Source organism: Rhipicephalus sanguineus, chromosome 9 (genome assembly GCF_013339695.2).
Source record: "Rhipicephalus sanguineus isolate Rsan-2018 chromosome 9, BIME_Rsan_1.4, whole genome shotgun sequence".
NCBI classification, from domain to species: Eukaryota; Metazoa; Arthropoda; class Arachnida; order Ixodida; family Ixodidae; genus Rhipicephalus; species Rhipicephalus sanguineus.
Window position 1 is genome coordinate 10,887,182 of NC_051184.2, and position 18,809 is coordinate 10,905,990.

Here is an 18,809-nt window from a genome sequence, read left to right on the forward strand (position 1 = left end):
AATCAGCGCGCACCAAAGGCGATACTTTTGCGATTGTCGCCTTTTGAGAATACGGGCCCAGGTCGCCGACGGTGGAACATTTCCCGTGCTTGGGATGTGCTCTGCACGTATTAGTGTTGCTGACCGCTCCACAGCTGTACTATTTGCTGTGCTCGAAAGGTGCTGCCATGACCTCATTCTCGGCATGGACTTTCTGTCCGCCCACTCTGCCCTTACTGACTGTGGAACCGGCTTACTTCAGCTCGACCTGCCATGTTACTACGACACTCCAGCAACACCTCAACCACGTTTGTGTTCTATCGAGTACGACCGCCTAGCGCCTCAAGCCGTTACGTATGTGACCCTGGGCTCTTGTCCTCCTATTCCCGACGGCGATTATGTGTTGACTCCGACCATTGACGTTTGGCTGGCCAGAAATATTGCCGTTCCTCACATGGTGTTCACGGTCACGAATAATCGAGCATCTCTACCAATACTGAACTTACTTCAGCTGGTGTGCGCAAGTTATCCCAGATGGCATGACTCTAGCCAACGTCTCTTCTCTTGCTGACCATTCTGTTTCTGCGTTCATTGCAGACGCTTCTTTTCCCCCCGCTTCATTCTGTTCCTCACTGAGCCCAGCTGATGGCGACATTGACAAGATGATTGCGCCTGACCTTGTTCCAGCACAGATAGCCGATATCCGGCGTATCTTGGAATCCTTCCGGGACATCTTCGACTTTGACGACCGCCCTTTAGGTCAGACGCCGGTCGTCACTCACAAAATCAATACGGGAGACGCCAGCCCAGTCCGATGACGTCCTTATCGCGTTTCCCATGCTGAGCGACAGGTAATACAGCGTGAAGTTGATAAAATGCTCACGAAAGACGTCATTGAACCATCCTGTAGTCCATGGGCATCACCAGTCGTGCTCGTAAAAACGAAGGACGGCAGCTGGCGCTTCTGCGTAGACTACAGTCAGTTAAACAAGGTCACGCGCAAGGACGTCAACCCGTCGCCAAGGATTGACGATGCTCTCGACTGCCTACATGGGTCTGCCTACTTCTCTATCGACTTGAGGTCGGGATACTGGCAGATTTCTGTCGATGACCAAGACAGTGAAAAAACAGCATTTGTGACACCGGACGGACTTTTCCAGTTTAAAGTAATGCCCTTTGGATTATGCAATGCCCCAGCTACGTTTGAAAGGATGATGGACTCCCTGCTACGTGGTTACAAATGGTCCACGTGCCTTTGTTACCTCGATGATGTCATCGTATTCTCACCGACGTTCGAAAGCCACCTTAGCCGCCTGTCGGCAGTTCTTGAAGTTTTTAGGAGCGCAGGTCTCCAGCTGAACTGTTCCAAATGCCGTTTTGGCCGCCGAGAAATCACTGTGCTCGGCCACCTCGTCAGTGCTCAAGGCGTCCAACCTGATCCTCACAAAATTCGGGTCGTCAAAGACTTCCCCAACCACGTTCCACGAAAGATGTACGCAGCTTTGTCGGCCTATGTTCTTATTTTCGACGTTTTGTCAAGAACTTCGCCCACATTGGTCGGCCTTTGACACAACTCCTGAGGAAGGATATGCCGTTTTCTTGGGGTCCCCAACAAGCTGATGCGTTTCGCAAACTTACTGCATTGCTTACCTTCCTGCCCATCTTAGCCCATTTTGACCCGTCAGCACCCACTGAAGTTCGCACCGACACCAGCGGACATGGCATTGGCACAGTTCTCGCTCAGTGGCAGCAAGGAAAAAATCGCGTCATCGCCTACGCCAGTCACCTCCTTTCCTCATCCAAGTGCAAGTTTTCGATCACTGAGCGCGAGTGCCTCGCACTTGTTTGGGCAGTCGGCAAATTCCGACCATACTTGTTTGGCCGCCCCTTTTCCGTGATCACAGATCACCACGCTTTGTGCTGGTTGTCCTCCCTCAAAGATCCTACTGGACGACATGGGCGATGGGCCTTGAAGCTTCAAGAATATAGCTTTGACGTAACCTACAAGTCTGGCCGACTGCACCAGGATGCTGACTGTCTATCTTGTAATCCTGTAGATCCCCCTGACCTGTCGGCACATGATACACACGCCTGCGTTTTCGCCATCTCTGACCTCACCGACATACGCAGTGAACAGCTCAGTGATGCCAATCTGCGGTCCATCATCCAAGGTCTACGTTCTCACGACTCCCGACCCGTTCCTCGACTTGTTTGTGCTCCGTGATGGCATTCTCTACCGGCGTAACATGAGTTCCGAAGGCCCAGAGCTTCTACTAGTTGTTCCCGCAACGCTCCGCTCTAATGTTCTTGAACAGCTTCACGACGCCCCAACCGCCGGACACCTCCAAACAGCCCGCACGTATGATCGCGTACGGCATCAATTCTTCTGGCCAGTCCTTTACCGTTCTGTGCGCCGATACATTGCATCTTGCGAGTCCTGCCACCGCCATAAGCGTCCTTCGCTGTCGCCGCCCGGCCCACTTCAACCTATAGACATTCCTGCTGACCCCTTCTACCGCGTCGGCCTCGATCTCGTCGGACCATTTCCAACGTCGCTGACTGGGAATAAGTGGATTGCCGTCGCTACTGACTATGCAACACAATATGCTATCACGCAAGCACTACCGACAAGCTGTGCAACTGATGTCGCGGACTTTCTGCTTCACGACGTCATTCTCCACCATGGAGCTCCACGTCAATTGCTGCCCGACCGTGGTCGCTCATTTCTCTCAAAGGTCGTCGACGACATTCTTCGCTCGTGTTCTACGCGTCATAAGCTCACCACTGCATACCACCCACAAACTAATGGACTCACTGAGTGCCTCAATCGCACGCTGACCACAATGCTATCTATGTATGTTTCTGCGGACCACCGAGATTGGGATAACACTTTGCCTTACGTGACGTTCGCCTACAACTCGTCACGCCACGATACTGCTGGCTTTTTCCCCTTCTATCTCTTGTATGGCCGCCATCCCACTTTACTATTTGAAACTCTTCTACCATCAGATACCTACACTCCTACAGAGTATGCCCGCGATGCAACTGTTCGAGCTCAAACAGCTCGCCAGATCGCACGGGATCGTCTTTCTGCCTCGCAGCTGTCTCAAAAGTCTTGCTACGACAGCCATCACCGGGCCGTCTCCTACTCCCCAGGATCGTTGGTCCTGCTCTGGACACCTTGCCGCCACGTTGGTCTGTCATCAAAGCTCCTCTCCCGCTATTCCGTGCCGTATAAGGTCTTGCGCCAGCTTACTGACGTCACGTATGAGATCGTCCCGTTGGACAGTACATTGTCATCGTCTGTCCCCTCTACTGACATTGTGCACGTGTTTTGTCTGAAGCCGTACTTCTCCGCCCACGATCGTACTCTTCCCTAAGCGCCGAGACGGCGCTCCCAGCGGCGGGGGCTATATGTTACAAGCCGTGACAAACAAGCAGGAATGCTCCATCGAGTCGATGAAGACGACGATCGCAATAGCGCTCGCGTTGTTGGTGTTCCGCCATCTTGGCTGAAGGACTCCCCGTGTATATTCTGTAAATACATTTCATTCATTCTTTCTTTATTGCGGGTATTCCCACTCCCGTGACAGTATTGTGTCTAACAAAGAAAGACGAGCCCTTAAGAGTCTTTCCTTTCTGTCAGAGCGACTTTCACGAGTGCACAAAACACACGCGGCAGTACGCGATCCCGAAACTACCATTGAGACGCGACCGCGTGAGCGAAGCAGGGCGTCGGGCGAAGCGCAGTTCGGCGAAAACGGAACCTTTGAACCACGCGCGCCGTTCCCCATGGCAACGCCACAAAGGTTCTTTTTTCCATGAATCAAACGGAAACGAACAAACAGCATTTTATTACGTCTTTTGATGCACGGAAGGTTCTTTTTTTTATTGCTGCTAGTTTGATTACTAGTGATTAATTGTAGGCAGACTCTCATACGTCATCGGGATCACTTCGAAAATGTCCCACTCGTGGCGCTCATCATGTGATACATTTAGCTTAATTTCTCGGTAAGTAGGGCACTGGTGTTGATAATATTGCAGTTTTAGAAGTTGTCATACATTGAGCTTTTACTCTGACATAAATTGTTATTTGCCTTTAGTGTCCCTTCAAATGGCACGCCAATCGCGCTGCGAAACATGCGGCAGCGCACCAACATCTCGACGCAAACCTCCAGCTTTTCTCTGTACCCTCCTGAGCAGCCTCGTGTATGCGTTGTGCCCTCGTGACTATTATGACATTCAAAAAGTGAATGTTTTTCACCTCGACGCATTGTTCTTGGTCTCACTCTTCTTCTTGAACTGCAGCTCCAGGCTGTTTGACTGCGGTAACGGCGTGATCCTTGCAATGAATGCAACAGGCAACAATGGTGTGCGAGCTACCGCTACGTAGGACTTTTCAGCTCATACCATTGGCGGCGCCTTGTTGCAACATCAGTGGCGAGTGAAATGTGGCCATGTAACTATGCGAAAAGCAAGTTGAGGGGGGGGGGGGCATTTTTTTTCTTGTATTTAGAATTTTCTAGGCTGAATAACTTCTGAGTGCGTGCCCCTATCGCTGCCGTTCTTGCTGCAATAATCTTTCTATCCATAAGTCTACGCAATCCCTAAGTAAAAGAAATGGGGGCTTGGATAGTGTTGGAGGGCCCTTCTAAGGATGAGGCAGTATGCAACCGAACAGAAAATGATAGGTGAAGGGACAGGAAAACAAAGCGGATCAGTAGCGTGATTTTGCATGTGTTCTTAAAACAGACGAAGGCAGCTGACATTCTAGTTGAACTTATGAGAGGAAAAGTGGAGCTGAGCAGGTCACATAATGCGAGGTGACTGTTTAGTGACAGTGACGAAGTGGATACCAAGGGATGAAAAGTTCAGCCAGGTTCTGCAGATGGCCAGACATGGTGACAAAATTTGAAAATCTAAAGGCATAAAATGAAACCAGCTTATGCAGGACCGGGTAAATTGGATACCACTGGGAAAGGCCATCCTCCTACTGTGAATATCTCCTTCAGGCACAACGTCCACATATGTGGGCGCAACTTGTTTTTGGCAGTTTTTTAGACTAGTCAGAATGAAAGGGCAAGGTACATTGCGCATAACATCAATTGAACCTTCTGCATAGTCAACGTGTCGTGACTTAACCTCAATGTGCTAAGTATGACCATAACCGATCACTTTGGTGAAGGCACTACGATGTTCAACGGGTTGTTCGACGTGCCGCATTCCAGGACGCGTGTTTGACAAGCGTATGCTACAGAACGCAGGAGAGAGAGGGGAGACCATGGGGAGACGCCCATGTCGTCTGCTCTGGCGTTCATTGGCTAGCGGTGGCGTGAACGCCATTTCCCCTTTGGTTGAAATTTTTCGCACGGTTGCCACGGCAGCGGCTGACGCCTGACGCCTCGCAGTAAATGGCGGGTGAGGAGCAACTATAGTGTTCTGAGCAACTGAGAGCCGCTGTTAGGGCAGCCACTACAGTGTTCTGTAGTAGCCACACTACAGCTGTGTGTGGTGTTTTGTGAATACGCCGGTGATCAGGATTGCGGTTCGAGTTGTTTCCAAACTACTGAAGCCGTAAGTAAACAGTGCGTAGTTAGACGACAGCTGCGCACTGTTAGGCAATACATCCACTACGGACAGCTAGCGCCACCTATCACGATGTTGTGGAACTAGTAGCGGCTTGTGACAGCGGCCGCAAGGAGGCGACAAGAGAGAACCGTCGAGAGTTCGAAGCGGGAAGCCGCGCTCCCGAAGAATCAGTCATGTAATCTGTTTGAATCCTTATTAAACCTGTTGTTTTTCATTCAATCAGTCGTGTCATCATGCGCCTCAACCCCTGACATGGCGACGAGGACTTAACAACGAACCTACGGACGACGTAGAACACAAGGCGAAGCGAAAACTTTTAACATTGTCAGCCGCTAGGTTGGTGGCTGATAATCTCTGCTGTTGCCTCAGTATATAAAGCTTTAGCATCACGAACAAGACTGCTTTTCATGCACTCTTCAGCTGTCATATAGTCTTAATCATGGTCCATCAGTGAGCTCTCACTTTATGTTCGACATAATTTCGTATCTGACGCTGTATCGTCACACCGTGTTTAGTTGGAAGCCACTGTGTTCACAGCTGAGTACCATCACTCCAGTGATGTAGCTGTGTGAAAAGAGCCACCCACATGTTATCCTCTGTGTCTCGTATGTTGTCAAAATTAGCTTTTTTTTCCCCTGGCTCAGATAACAACTACCTCATTTCTCTCCGATTTTGCTTATGTTACCACGGTCACCTGCAAGTTATACAATCGCAGTATTACGTATAATGATCGCTTCACAAAGTTAGCAAAACTACGGGAGATGTCACGAACGGTCACAGCAATGCCAAGTTGCAAGGCAGTTTATTTTAAAACATGAAATACACAGTGATTGAACAACATTGCACATTTTTGGACCGGTCTCACTGCAGGTAAAAAGCTGATTTGGTGCTCCAATGAGCACTTAATCGTTAAAAATATCAGGTGCAATCGTTATGCATCGAACGCGTAGCCGTCAGTAGCCTCGAAACTGCTCAAAACATGAACGGCAACGTAGGGCCGTACCTGCAACAGGTAAATAAGCCGAACGGCCTAAAACTTGACATGCTTTAAACACGCGTGACGTACATGCTGCGGAGGTTACGGGAAAAAACGAGCTTTGATATTAGCGAAGCTGTGTAACCCCATGCGGCATATACATAGAGGCAAACAAACTTGCGGCCTCGGCGTACGTCTCGCTCCAACGCGCAAGTCTTGGACGTCTACTACTCGTCGTTATGCGATGCGTGCGCAGCTGCCGTCTATCTACGCAGTTAGCCCGACACTGGTTACTTACGGCTTCAGTAGTTTGGAAACAACCCAAACGCAATCTGATCACTGGCGTATTCACAAAACACCACACAACAGCGGCTCTCAGTTGCGCGTCAACCACCAACGTCGGCATGCCCGCCGCCTCGGCTGCTGGCAAAGCGGAAATGGCGTTCGCGGTACCGGCAGCCAATAAACGCCAGAGCAGACGACATGGGCGTCTCCCTCGATCTCCCCTCTCTCTCCTGCGTTCTGTAGCATACGGTTGTCAAACACGCTTCCAGGACCAATGTCATAAATATTATTTTTCTCTGCACGAAATGAACACAACCAAAAACAAATTGCACATGCATTTTAAGCCAACAATTTCCTTATTGTTATATAAAAATGGAACATGACTGACTGTAGAGTAATCACATATTCAATTATTCTCTAATTAAGATTAATTAGCAAAACTCGCACAAAACAGCATATTACTCTATTTTCTTTCTTGGAATGTAATACTGAGTGCCTTAGAATTACGTTGTGCGAATTTGAGACATTCGCAGACGGTGCATCATAATTCGCGCGTGAAGGGGGGATATAAAGAAAAAATGATGATGATCACCAGTGCAGAGTACAGCACAGCCATGGCCGTACCGCCAACATGTAACATTAAGAAGAGTTGAGTATGAGAGATAGAGAAGTAAATGTGAAACTAGGATTTTCCAAAATACTCACGTCATCGTACTCGCCATCTGATTCCTCCCGTTCCACGTACTCCACATTTTCACGCTCGTTGTAGCCGCCTCCGAGGCCTGCAACATGAGGAGGACGGCGCTTCATCAGTCATCGCATTGTAATTGTTCCACAAAGTCAACAAAAGTTGCAAAGCAGGCTTGTTGGCATGGCATTTCTGAATTATATGGTAGTGCAAATAAACAAGGGCACAAGAAGGGTACATGAATACACACAAACAACACTACACACAGTAGCGCCGTGTATGTGTTTTCGTGTGTCCTTCTTATGTCCTCGTTTATTTGCGCTACCATATAATTCAGAAATGTTCCACAAAGCATTGTTACCTGTGCGCTCCTCCACCTCGCCAAACTTCGGAGCATTGCACATGTTGCATGATTGGCGACGAGCCCAATTGACATTTCCACAGCGGCCACACTGCCAGTCGTCAGCACTGAACAGACCACGACTTTTCTCGGCCGCCGCCTTGCCAATCTCATGACCCAGCTGTCGCTTAGATGCCAGCTCCAATTTCTCTGGAAAATGCATATTTACTGTCGCTGCCGTGCACGACACAAAACTTGCATGCAATCTGCAAACATCACCCAGAAATGGTGCACTGCTTTTTAAACTGGGATCAAAATTTACAGCATTTCAACTGAGAGCACCAGAATTTCACAGAGCAGAGTACGACTGACCAGGGCATGCTCAAGAACAAAGAAAACGTGTGGGATCAGTGAAGAGTGCCACAAATTACTTGAGTTAGATGCCAGAACAAGAAATTATGGAAAATCTCAAAGATGTTCAAGCTGCACAATACTGTGTCCACTGAAAAAGAAAAAGCCAATTGCCTTACGGATGTGGCCCAACACTGAAATGGGAAATTTGTGGCATTCAAAAATGGATACCTGCACCACCACCTTCAAGCAGCAATAGATGCAACTCTAGTGAGCTATTTTTCAATGCATGCCATGGAGTCCTACAACTATCAAAGCAGGGGCGTAGCCAGAAATTTTTTTCCCCCGGGGGGGGGTTCAACCATACTTTATGTATGTCCGTGCGTGCGCTTGTATGTGTGCGTGTATATATACGCAAGCAAAACTGAGAAATTTTGAGGGGAGTTTGAACCCCCCCCCCTGGCTACGCCCCTGTATCAAAGGTCTCCAGAGTAGCTGCCAAGATACTCCAAACCATCAATACTACTTTGTACACTCAAGTGCAGAGGCTTCTTTTCGGCTTAACTGTGTGTTCACTATATTGTATGCATGCCTAGATATTCAAAATTCAGACTGCTGAAAAAGCCGGGACTCAAATTTATTTCTTGAAACTTATAGATGAGAGGAAGTGTAAAGGCAGGGAGCTTGACAGAATAAACTTGTGCAGCTGGCAGTGTCCATGGCATGTTCAAGAAATAAAGGACAAAGGCTGCAGTTCAGCATAAATATGTTCCGTGGATTGGAGGCATGTTAGAATAATTTAAAAATGAAGTGTGCATCTGGATGCGTAATCTGTTATGTGAATTACACAGTTTTCAGAAAACTCTTAAATGATCAAAACTGTTTTAAGCTTTTATTTATTTATTTATTTATAGTACCTACAGCGCCCGCGTGGGGCATTAGTGTAGGGGGGAGATAATTTCGAAATGCAGAAGGGCGACAATCCATTAACACTGAGGTGTACATAAAAGAAATAGATACATAATAAAGCATCGACGGGTGATACGTAATAAACATTGACGTGTGTGAAGATACAACAGCAAGGAAAACAAATTATATATAATAAATACATACACACACATATATACACCGACAGATAAACGCAGGCGGAGAGGGAAAAAAAAGAGAACTCGAGCTTAGATCGCTAGAAAGATCAAACGAAAGTGTAGGTAACTTTAAAGTGTGCTCAGGCTACGAAAAAATATGATCTTCAAGCGCATCCAAGCATTCTGAAGTTGTAAAATATAAAATAGTTATGTCTTGTCTTAAATGTCAACACTGGCCATCTTCCGAGGTCAATGCATCGCATTCGCTGGTTCCATTCCCCTGCACACTTCCATCATTTATGCAAAACACAAGGCTTATAGAGACATAGAAGAGACCGACATCCGTGTTGCCCTGGTTGAACACTTCCTTTTCTGTTATTCCGTACTCACGAGCAGCCCAGCTTTACGCCCGATTCTTCACACTTCTTGTGCGATGCATGGCGTTTCCCACCAACGTTTTGCCACGGTAAACTCAACATCCTCCCAGGGCCACGGTGTGGTCGCTTGCCTTCAAAGGGTACAACCGTTGAGCGGCGCGACGTACTTGCTGACCGTTTCGGAATGCAGTCTTGAAGTACCTCTCGATTCCGTCCCGGCCTGGAAATGCCTCGACCAGTCTGCCGAGCTTCCACTGCAGTGCTGGCGGCACGTTGTCGTCCTTAACAATCACCAAGTCAGCAATGCGCAGCTGGGACGAAGACGACGGCTGGCAGTGATGAGCGGAGCGCAGGAGAAGCAGATATTAGAGTATTTTAGTTTGACGTTTTTATGCTCCGCTCAGCAGCCAAGTGGAGCACGGGCGCGAGTGCACATGCGTCCTCCGCTTAGCAATAAGCGGACTAGCGGAGCGAGGCCCATGCTCCGCTTACAGGGAGCCTGAGCGGAGCACGGACCGTCGCTGCCGTTCCCACTAGCGAGTGGTGTCGATGTGCGCGCCCTCCCTGACGCGTGCGTCGACTTCCCGCATATTCTAAGATGGCTGCCTCCAGTGATCAGCGAGCTTCCCACGTGCACGACGGCTTCACGTTCGTCTGCGCAGCAGAAGCCGCGAAAGTGCTTGAGAATAGACGAACATTTGTGCTTACTTCAGGTTGCCGAATTAAGGAAAGTGACGCGAAGTAGACAAGACGGCACAGCTGACGAAAACACCGCTGCCGTGTTGGCGTCCAAACGGATCGGAGTGGATCTGGAATGCTACATCGCTGGCTATCGTGTGACTATCTTGAAGTCGACGCTTATTTTTCCATGAAATGGATCGGTAACGCACGCGCACGTGTGAATCCTGCGTGAACAAGTCAGAAATACATATTTGTTTTACTTTGTAAAAGTGACAAAACTGTTTTTCATTTTATTTAATGAGGCTGAATTTGGCCAGAGGGCGTTGCAGCTGCAAAAGGCCCACTGGGCAGCGGCGAATGGGTAACTAAAACGAAAAAACCGTCAGCCGCTCCACTATAGCTTAGCGGGCCAACTCTGAGCGGAGCGGACCGTACAAGCGTCAAACTAAAATACTCGATTGTAGCGTTAGCTACACTTGCCTAGCCGCAGCCGATTTCGCGTGGAGCGTCATGAGCCGCGCTGCGCATGCGCGAGGATCAGTGATGTCACACAGCTGGGTCACTGGAGCTGGCATCTCACACGCTCTCAGACACCGCCGCGTGCGGCTCACCGTTGCTGGTCTGCGGGAGAGTGGCGTCGTAGGCGCGGAAGACACGCTGGCGCCGGCGAGCGTGCAGACTCCGCCATCGCCGCGCGCGGCTCGCCGCTGCTGGTCTGCGCCACATTCGAGAGGAGTGACGTCGTAGACACAGTGGCGCCAGCGTGCGCGCAGCTATTCGCCTTCGCTGTGCAGTCGTCGTCTGACACTGCGCTGGGGCCGCTTGATAGCGCCTCTGACTGGCGTTTGCAGGTGGATAACGCCATGGAAAAGGAGAGCGCAAATGCTGCTCGACGGCGCAGAAGAGCCGAGAAGCTTATCTCATCGGATCTCGATGTAGTTGCCTGGCAATTAGCGGTTCCGCGTACGAAGAATGAACAGAAGAAGGCTAATAATCCTCGACAATCTGGAAAGCTAAGAATAATCAGCTGAACCTTTGCTAACGCTACGTATAACCTGGCATAGCCGAGCTAAGCCACTGCTAATTTTTTTTTCCTTCTTCCACCGTTTCCACAATCAGTGCAGAAGCTCGTCTCTGTATTTCACCCGCCTTCGCAAGTCACGTGCGGTAGAACTAGGCAAACAGCCGCTGGTCTTTGCTGGTCTGTCGGTAGTGGTGCCACTGGAACCGACACTGGAAGCAAACGGCGGCGGCGACATGCGAAGCACGACTGAATCACTTTCTTAACGGTTCATCTTCCCTCTAAAATCCAATATCCTGATCGGAGGTTCCAAAGCGTAACTTGAACTCTGACATGTAGAAGACGGACATGTGTCGTGGATATCAAGAGCCGCATGAACACGTGGTCACTTGGTAATAGGATGGGGTGTTTAAGTTCTTCTGGCCCCTCAAGTTCCTGTAAGCGGCTTCCAACTCTGAGCAACCCGTCCTGGTCAATATCCAGCCACAGTGGTTGGACACTTGAACCTGCTGGCAACGGCTGGCCCGTGTGACATGTAGCGACCTCTGCTGGGAATGCGGTTTTCTGAATAAACTTAATCCAGTATCGCTCCGCATGATCTATTTCCAGTGACGTCAGTGGCTCAGACAAGGATGCCTGCTTTCGGGAGGCATTGCAGACAAACCTCAAAATCCAGACGGTTACTCTGAGAAGCCTGGAGAGTGAGCTGTACTTCTCGAGGTCCAGTAGCGGTGTGTATGAGTGTATGGCTTGCGGTGAGGCTGCGGTTGGGCACACAAACGCAAGTTTGCTGTTCAGGTCATAAACCGTCAGCGCAGAGCAAGGATTCAAAGGCCAGCTGCCCTCTGGTTTGGTCAACCAAGGAGGTCCCTGCCACCACTTCGTCTCTCGTGTTAAAACTGCTGCCGATACTGCATGCGTCAGGTCTGCTCAATTGTCTGCACTCATGCAGTGCCGCCAATTGTAGAACCGAGTCAAAGTCTGAATCTCCCACACACGGTTCCTTACAAGGTCTCCAAACAGTGAGCATCGCCAGAGACCCACTGTAGCGCTATCGTTGAATTTGTCCAGAAGGCGGCGACACATGACGAGAACTCGGGTATTTTCTGGATGTAATGCCATAATCTTGCCGCTAGAAGACACGCAAGAAGCTCTAAGCGTGATAGAGACAATATTATAGAAACTTAAGCGAGTTTGTACCTCTTCATCATGCGTAAAGTGCAGCGCGCACAAGAAGCAAACAGGACTAGCCCCGACTGTTAATTGAAATTTTATTGGAAAAGAAACAATATAAATATCTAGAATTATCACAAACATGTAAGCAAAACAACACCACCGAAAAAAAAATAAATAAATAAAAATGCAGAAAAGGACTGGACAACTCGCACTTTCGATACAATCATTTTTTATGAGAGCAACGTGGAATGCGAACGGTAGATAGAACAGAGCACAAACGTTCACTCACTGAAGACCGACCATCTAGACTCGCCGGCCATGTTCATGAGTGCGGCTGTTCCTCCCATTTTGACAACACAATAATTCTAACGCATCGCAGACAGCAGGTCGGCAGAGAAATCGTCGAAGCTTTCCATATCAGAAGGAAAGGAGAGTCGTGTGTCAGCAGGCTGTCGGTCACCTTGAGTGACATTGAATTTGACTATCTGACTAACACTTGTAAAAGATGATTGTATCGAAAGTGCGAGTTGTCCAGTCCTTTTCTGTATTTTTATTCATTTATTTTTTTCGGTGGTGTTGTTTTGCTGACATGGTTGTGATAATTCTAGATATTTATATTGTTTCTTTTCCAATAAAATTTCAATTAACAGTCGGCGCTAGTCCTGTTTGCTTCTTCCCTTTCGTCCCGTCGTTTTCCGTGCGCGGCACATTACGTATGGTGGTAGAGACATCGTCTTCAATGGTGCAAGGCGACACTTGCTAATGAGGAGTCGAACGGTAAAACGGCCGTCGTCTAGTGATTGGCATACGGACACTGTGACTCCATACGCATGAGGGCTGGCGTCAGCGAACAAATTTATTGTAATGCGTCCATGATCTTGCGATGCCAATGCGAGGCAACGTGGAATGCAAACAGTAGATAGAACAAGCAGTTACGACACCCACTTCTTCCATAATTTCTCAATGTCAGTTGGAAGAGGCTCGTCCCAATTGATGCCTTGTCGCCATAGCCACTGAAACAGGATACGAGCTGTCACGTGAAATGGAGCGACAAAGCCCAGTGGGTCGACTAGGCGACGAAGCCCAGTGGGTAGAATAGCCTGGCGTATGCTTGCAAAACGGTTTGCTTCGTTAACGGTTGATTGGAAACAAAGGTGAGTAGGCCTTGCGTAGTGATGATGATGTCATATGATGAGCGGTACCACAGCAGACCAAGCACCTTGGACTTGGAGCTCTGCTCGGTGACATTCTCTGGTGATAGGCCGTCATTCAAGAACTGGTCACAGAGAAGGCGGGAGTTTGAGCACCATTTTCTCAATTACATTCGCGCATCGGTAACGATAGCATTCGCTTCTCGGTAAATCTCTAATGCCTTCTCTTCGGAAGACGTGCCTATGACTAAGTCGTCCACTAAGAATGACCGTTGTAGGCGGGCGACGATGTCTGGGTGCTTCACTTTCCATGTTTCGAGGTGGTGCTGCAGAGTTGCTGACAACAAGACCAGGCTAGAAGACTACGAAAGGGACCCGGGTCATGCACCACTCGATAATTGTTGAAATGGGATGCTCATGTGTCGGTGGTTGGTCGATCCACAAGAAGCGAAGAGCGTCTCAGTCTTCCAATCGGATGCATATCTGGAGGGAGGCCTTTCGAATGTCCACGGTGAGAACGAATTTGCTGCTCCTAAACCGCAAGAGCAGCTGCAGGAGTTCATGATACCTTTATCGAGCATGTCGTTCAAAGACGGTTCACCGTATTCATGTGATGAGGCATCAAACATGACGCGGGCAGGCCTTTGTAGTCACGGCCTCACGTCGAACTACCGCATGGTGAGGCAGGTAGTAGACTGTCTGTCCAAGGAGTGCCGATGGTACTACTCTTTCAGCATGGCCTTCCTTAATGAACTCACAGATCGTGGCATTGTACTCCTTCAGAACTTCTGGGTGATGTTCGAACCGCTGAAGCTGACGCTTGAGCCTGGTTTAAGCCACACTTTGGTTAGAGTATAAGAAGCGAGACCTGGCGTCTTGATCATGAGCGGTACTACGTAGCATCCTGCGCTTTTGTGTACTGCACTACGAAAGTGGACAAGCGCTGGGTGCTTGCTGACGTCATCTTCTTGTCCGTCAGTTATACCGATGGCGTCCAAGCACCAAATCTCTGATGCGTCTCCAGGTAGGACTTCAGTGCGCTAGTCTTCGGAACAAGCCAGGAACAAGGCAGTTGCACTGATGTTATGCGGTGTCGAAGGATGGTAGACGTTAGCGCACATTCCTTGAATGACCCAGCCAAATATAGTCTCAACTGCACAGAGATGGTCAGTGAAACTCCCAATGCGTCCGGTGACTACCCTCCAGTAGTGGTCGGAACCGATCGAAACGCTTATCGTAGAGTCTTGAAGTTGGTCCCATTGAAGTTCGTCAGCAAATGCCAGATTGCAGGCACGCATCATATCAATAGCAGAGAAGGCGGGCACGCATCATATCAACAGCTAGATTCATATATTCTGTTTATTCTAGACAATCCAGCGTATCTGAACTACTAGCGAAAGCAAAACTTGAACCACTTTCAAAACGAAGAACAGTTTTAAAGCTTAAATTCATTTACCTTTTGTACAATGACCATTTCAAAATTCAAAAGTCACGCTATTTGCGTCATCCTTTCCCCCATTCATCAAGAACCACAGTAAAACAATTCGACAGCCTTCAAGCAGCGTCAACCTACACAAACATTCACTCTTTCCCTCAGCAATTTCTTGGTGGAATAAGTCGCCTGATAGTGTTGTGCATTGTAATACTGTGGAATCCTTTGTTTCCAAAGTACAACCCATCGATTTCTGTTTATGATTGTTCTTTGTTTCATGTTGCATTCTGTAACCACTCCTGCAAGGGCTGAGTGAGCCTGCAGTATTTTCAAATAAAATAAAAAATAAATACTGGTTGGCTCTAAAGCGGGACCCTTTGCGGTGCAGACCTCTGGCACCTCCAGTGCTTCAAGCTCGACTTCGATCGGCTCCATACGTCCACGGAGCGTGACATTCACCCTTCAGCACTGGTAATGCCGTGGGTGCTTTGACCTGCCGAATGTAAAGACATCCATTTCTTCATATCCAGTGCAAGGCAGGCAAAGCTGCTGCGACAAGTTTTTTCGGATAAACGTCCGTTGGCTGCCAGTGTCAAGCAGAAGTCGCACTGGCACATGGTCATGATTTCCGGATGCCCACACTGTGGCTGTTTGGAGCAACACAGACAACAAACGCATGCTGCTAGCAGGAGCCGTTGTTACCTGCTTTTCTCGCTGTTTGGCCGCCTCTCGGGGTTCAGCTCCAGTCGATTGTGGACTGTCGGATCCTCGTCAGCCCCAGATGTCGCACAGAGCAGAAATATGGCGTCCTGACCATCGGTCGCACTTAAGCCAGGCTGCAGTTTGGCAACTGCAAGCATTGTGCCCTTGCTTCCCGCACCTGAAGCAGCAGCTCTTGCTGGAAAGACGCTGGCGCTTTCCTTCTGCTGACAGCGCGACCCCGCAATCACGCGTCACGTGGCCTGAGATGCCGCAGAGGGGACATATTGTCTGAGCAGGCCTTGAAGTTGTACCTGGCGATGATGACCATGCTGTCAGGGCTAGAGCGGATGGTAGATGTGGCGGTGATGAGGTGTCCGCAGCCTCGCAGTTCCTCGACAGTCTCCCTGAAGTGGCCTTCTCGCGTGACACTCGACTCTCCTCTCTACTTTAGACTTTCACTTGAAGGAACTTCAAGATTGCTTTGACTTGCTCGTCTCTCGATTGGACTGCAGAGTCAGCGACGTCTGTGTCGATCTTCGTGCGCTTTCGGTACTGGATCGCCAGGTCCTATGGCAATGAGCACATCAGCACCCGGTGCAAAACAACTGTGTACTCTGAAGACGGCATACCAAGGCTTTCCAAACAGCCGATCCTGAACTGTATTTGCTCGTACAGGTCCCGCAGCCTTGCTACTTGCGACGATGTCTCGATTGGTTCGATGGCAAGGAGGCTGTCGATGTAGTCATCGATGAAAAGATCCTTTCGGCCAAATCTTTCGGTGAGCACCTTGACAGCGATGTTGTAGTTCGCTTCAGTAAGGCTTATTCCTTCAATGGCCTGCTTCGTCGAACTTCTCAATACCTGTGAGATCGGAGTCCGTGTGAATGGTCGCCTCGTAGTGCTCCCGGAACCGCTGCCACTCACGGTTCTCGCCGCTGAAGACGGGCACTTAAGTTTTGGCAAGGCGACTCACAAACTTAGTGCTCGTGGCCTACTGTGCTCGGCGAGGCTTTGGCCAATGGTGTCCAAGTGGGCAGCTCCCATGGAGCTGCTGGATCCATAAATAGTATCCGCATGCCTCGGCTGGTTGGCTTCGATGACGGTAGAACCAACCGATGCACGCGCGTTCATCGCGGACCGAAGCCTGCTGATGGATTTCACGATCTTCTCATGGTAATCCAGAGCGCCCATAATTTCCTCGCCATCAAAGGCATCGGCGATCTGTTTGTCCAGCTTGGCAAGAGCCGAGTCTTTGTCGCGAAGCCTGTCGACGAGTTCCTGCAAATCGGCGGAAGACGGTACTGTGCCTTGCAGGAGGATCTCGCTGGCCTCGGACAGGAGTCGGGTAGTGGCAATGTGAAAGGCGCCTCGATGCCTACGTATCTTGTCCATCCTTGGTACGGTATCGACACAGAACACTTATACTACCATTTAGAGAAGGGAAACCGTACCTTTGACAGTGCAACGGAAAAAGGGTAGCGGTGGCGTTGTGAACTAAAGTATCCGACCAAGAGATGGCGCTTTGAAAACTATCATCATCAGTGCACTGGTGCAATATGGCTGCCGCATTGCTGGCGGGTGCGGGTGGTCGCGGTGCTCGCCTGCTGGTTCTGGGCGTTTATTCACTGCTGTCCGGGGGTTGTATTCTCGCGTGCGGCATCCTAACGTCACTACAAATATTTCTGTTATGTCGCCAGGTGACCGAGAGGCCTCAACTGACAAAAAACATGCCAAGCAAGTACGCTTACATTGTTTATTGGAAATCATGAATGTAGCAGTATACATGCAAACAAACAGCACTGTCAGTTACAGAGTTGACCAATATATACAAGAAACAGAAATATCCATCTGCTTAATAAGATTGCCAGCTGAAACTGAGCAACTCTGTCTCATGTTCAGCATGAGACAGAGATGAGACAAAGACAGACAGTGGACAGCATGAGACAAAGACAGACAGTGGAATGACACGGCAGTGATAAAACGGAGTTGCCACGCGCAATTTTAACTTGGAACGAAATTTATGTAGAACCACACGTGTGCTTAGATTTAGGTACGCTTTGAAGAACCCAGATGTTCAAAATTAATCCCGACGGCGTGCCTTACATTTATGTCGTATAATTTCATGCAAAACCTCATCCTTTTTTTTACATTATTTTGAGCGTTTGTGTGGAGTTGTTATAAATTGATGGTAGGCAGTGGACATTATTAGTTTGAAAGAAAAGGCACTTATTCCATAAAATAACCGGACCTTTGTTGCATCACTGTCGTGCACGTAATCAATCGACGAAAGCTCTGTGCTAAACTCTTACCTGCGTATGCGTATTCACGTGAACAGTGCTATTGAACTCACTGCACAGGAATATGGCCTGGTATACAAATGAACAAGCAGTAAACACTTAAGTAGATCAGTTGTGCTACAGCAATGCATAGTATAGAACACACGCTAAACAGGTACAGAGAAAACAACAAAAAACGTCATATAGTGCGTAAGCGCAGACTGTCATCCATGGCGAGCATCCCTTTCAACAGCAGATCGCGCTTCTCTCACTAGTAATAGTAACATTGAATGATCTTCGTACATCGATTCAATAATGAAGAGCGTATATATTACCAGTGAGCTGCAGTCAACGTATTGTATTCGCCGACAATAGGCTCAAACCGCTCACAACGAAGTGCCGCTGTGTGCATTTGTATACGCGCCGCCGACCGCCTCTCCACACTAACGTGGCGACGGTGCTGCCACCTATAGGTCGATCTCGCGGCCAATAGTACGCAGAACGAAGCGTCAGACAACGATACTATTTACGATGGGTGACCCTTGCACAGTACTTGCGTACAGTGCTTCCCGTCCTCTTTCTCACTACACATGCGCGTTTGACGATTTGAGCGGTAATAAATAAACAGCATTTTGTACTATTTTGACAACACATTGGCGAGAGGCACTCGGCGCTGAAAAAAAAGTGAAACCATGCTGTT

General features: G+C 48.9%; 1 protein-coding gene across 3 annotated transcripts in view; it reads right to left on the reverse strand.

Annotated features, from left to right (window-relative positions):
• LOC119404585 (zinc finger Ran-binding domain-containing protein 2) overlaps nucleotides 1–18,809 on the reverse strand; it is a 136,376-nt gene that overhangs the window by 70,963 nt on the left and 46,604 nt on the right. For all 3 annotated transcript variants that reach the window (XM_037671135.2, XM_037671137.2, XM_037671134.2), the window contains exons 3-4: nucleotides 7,879–8,067; nucleotides 7,535–7,611 (exon numbers count right to left, since the gene is read on the reverse strand). In XM_037671135.2, coding sequence (XP_037527063.1) covers nucleotides 7,535–7,611; nucleotides 7,879–8,067 — 266 coding nt within the window. The remainder of the gene's footprint in view (nucleotides 1–7,534; nucleotides 7,612–7,878; nucleotides 8,068–18,809) is intronic.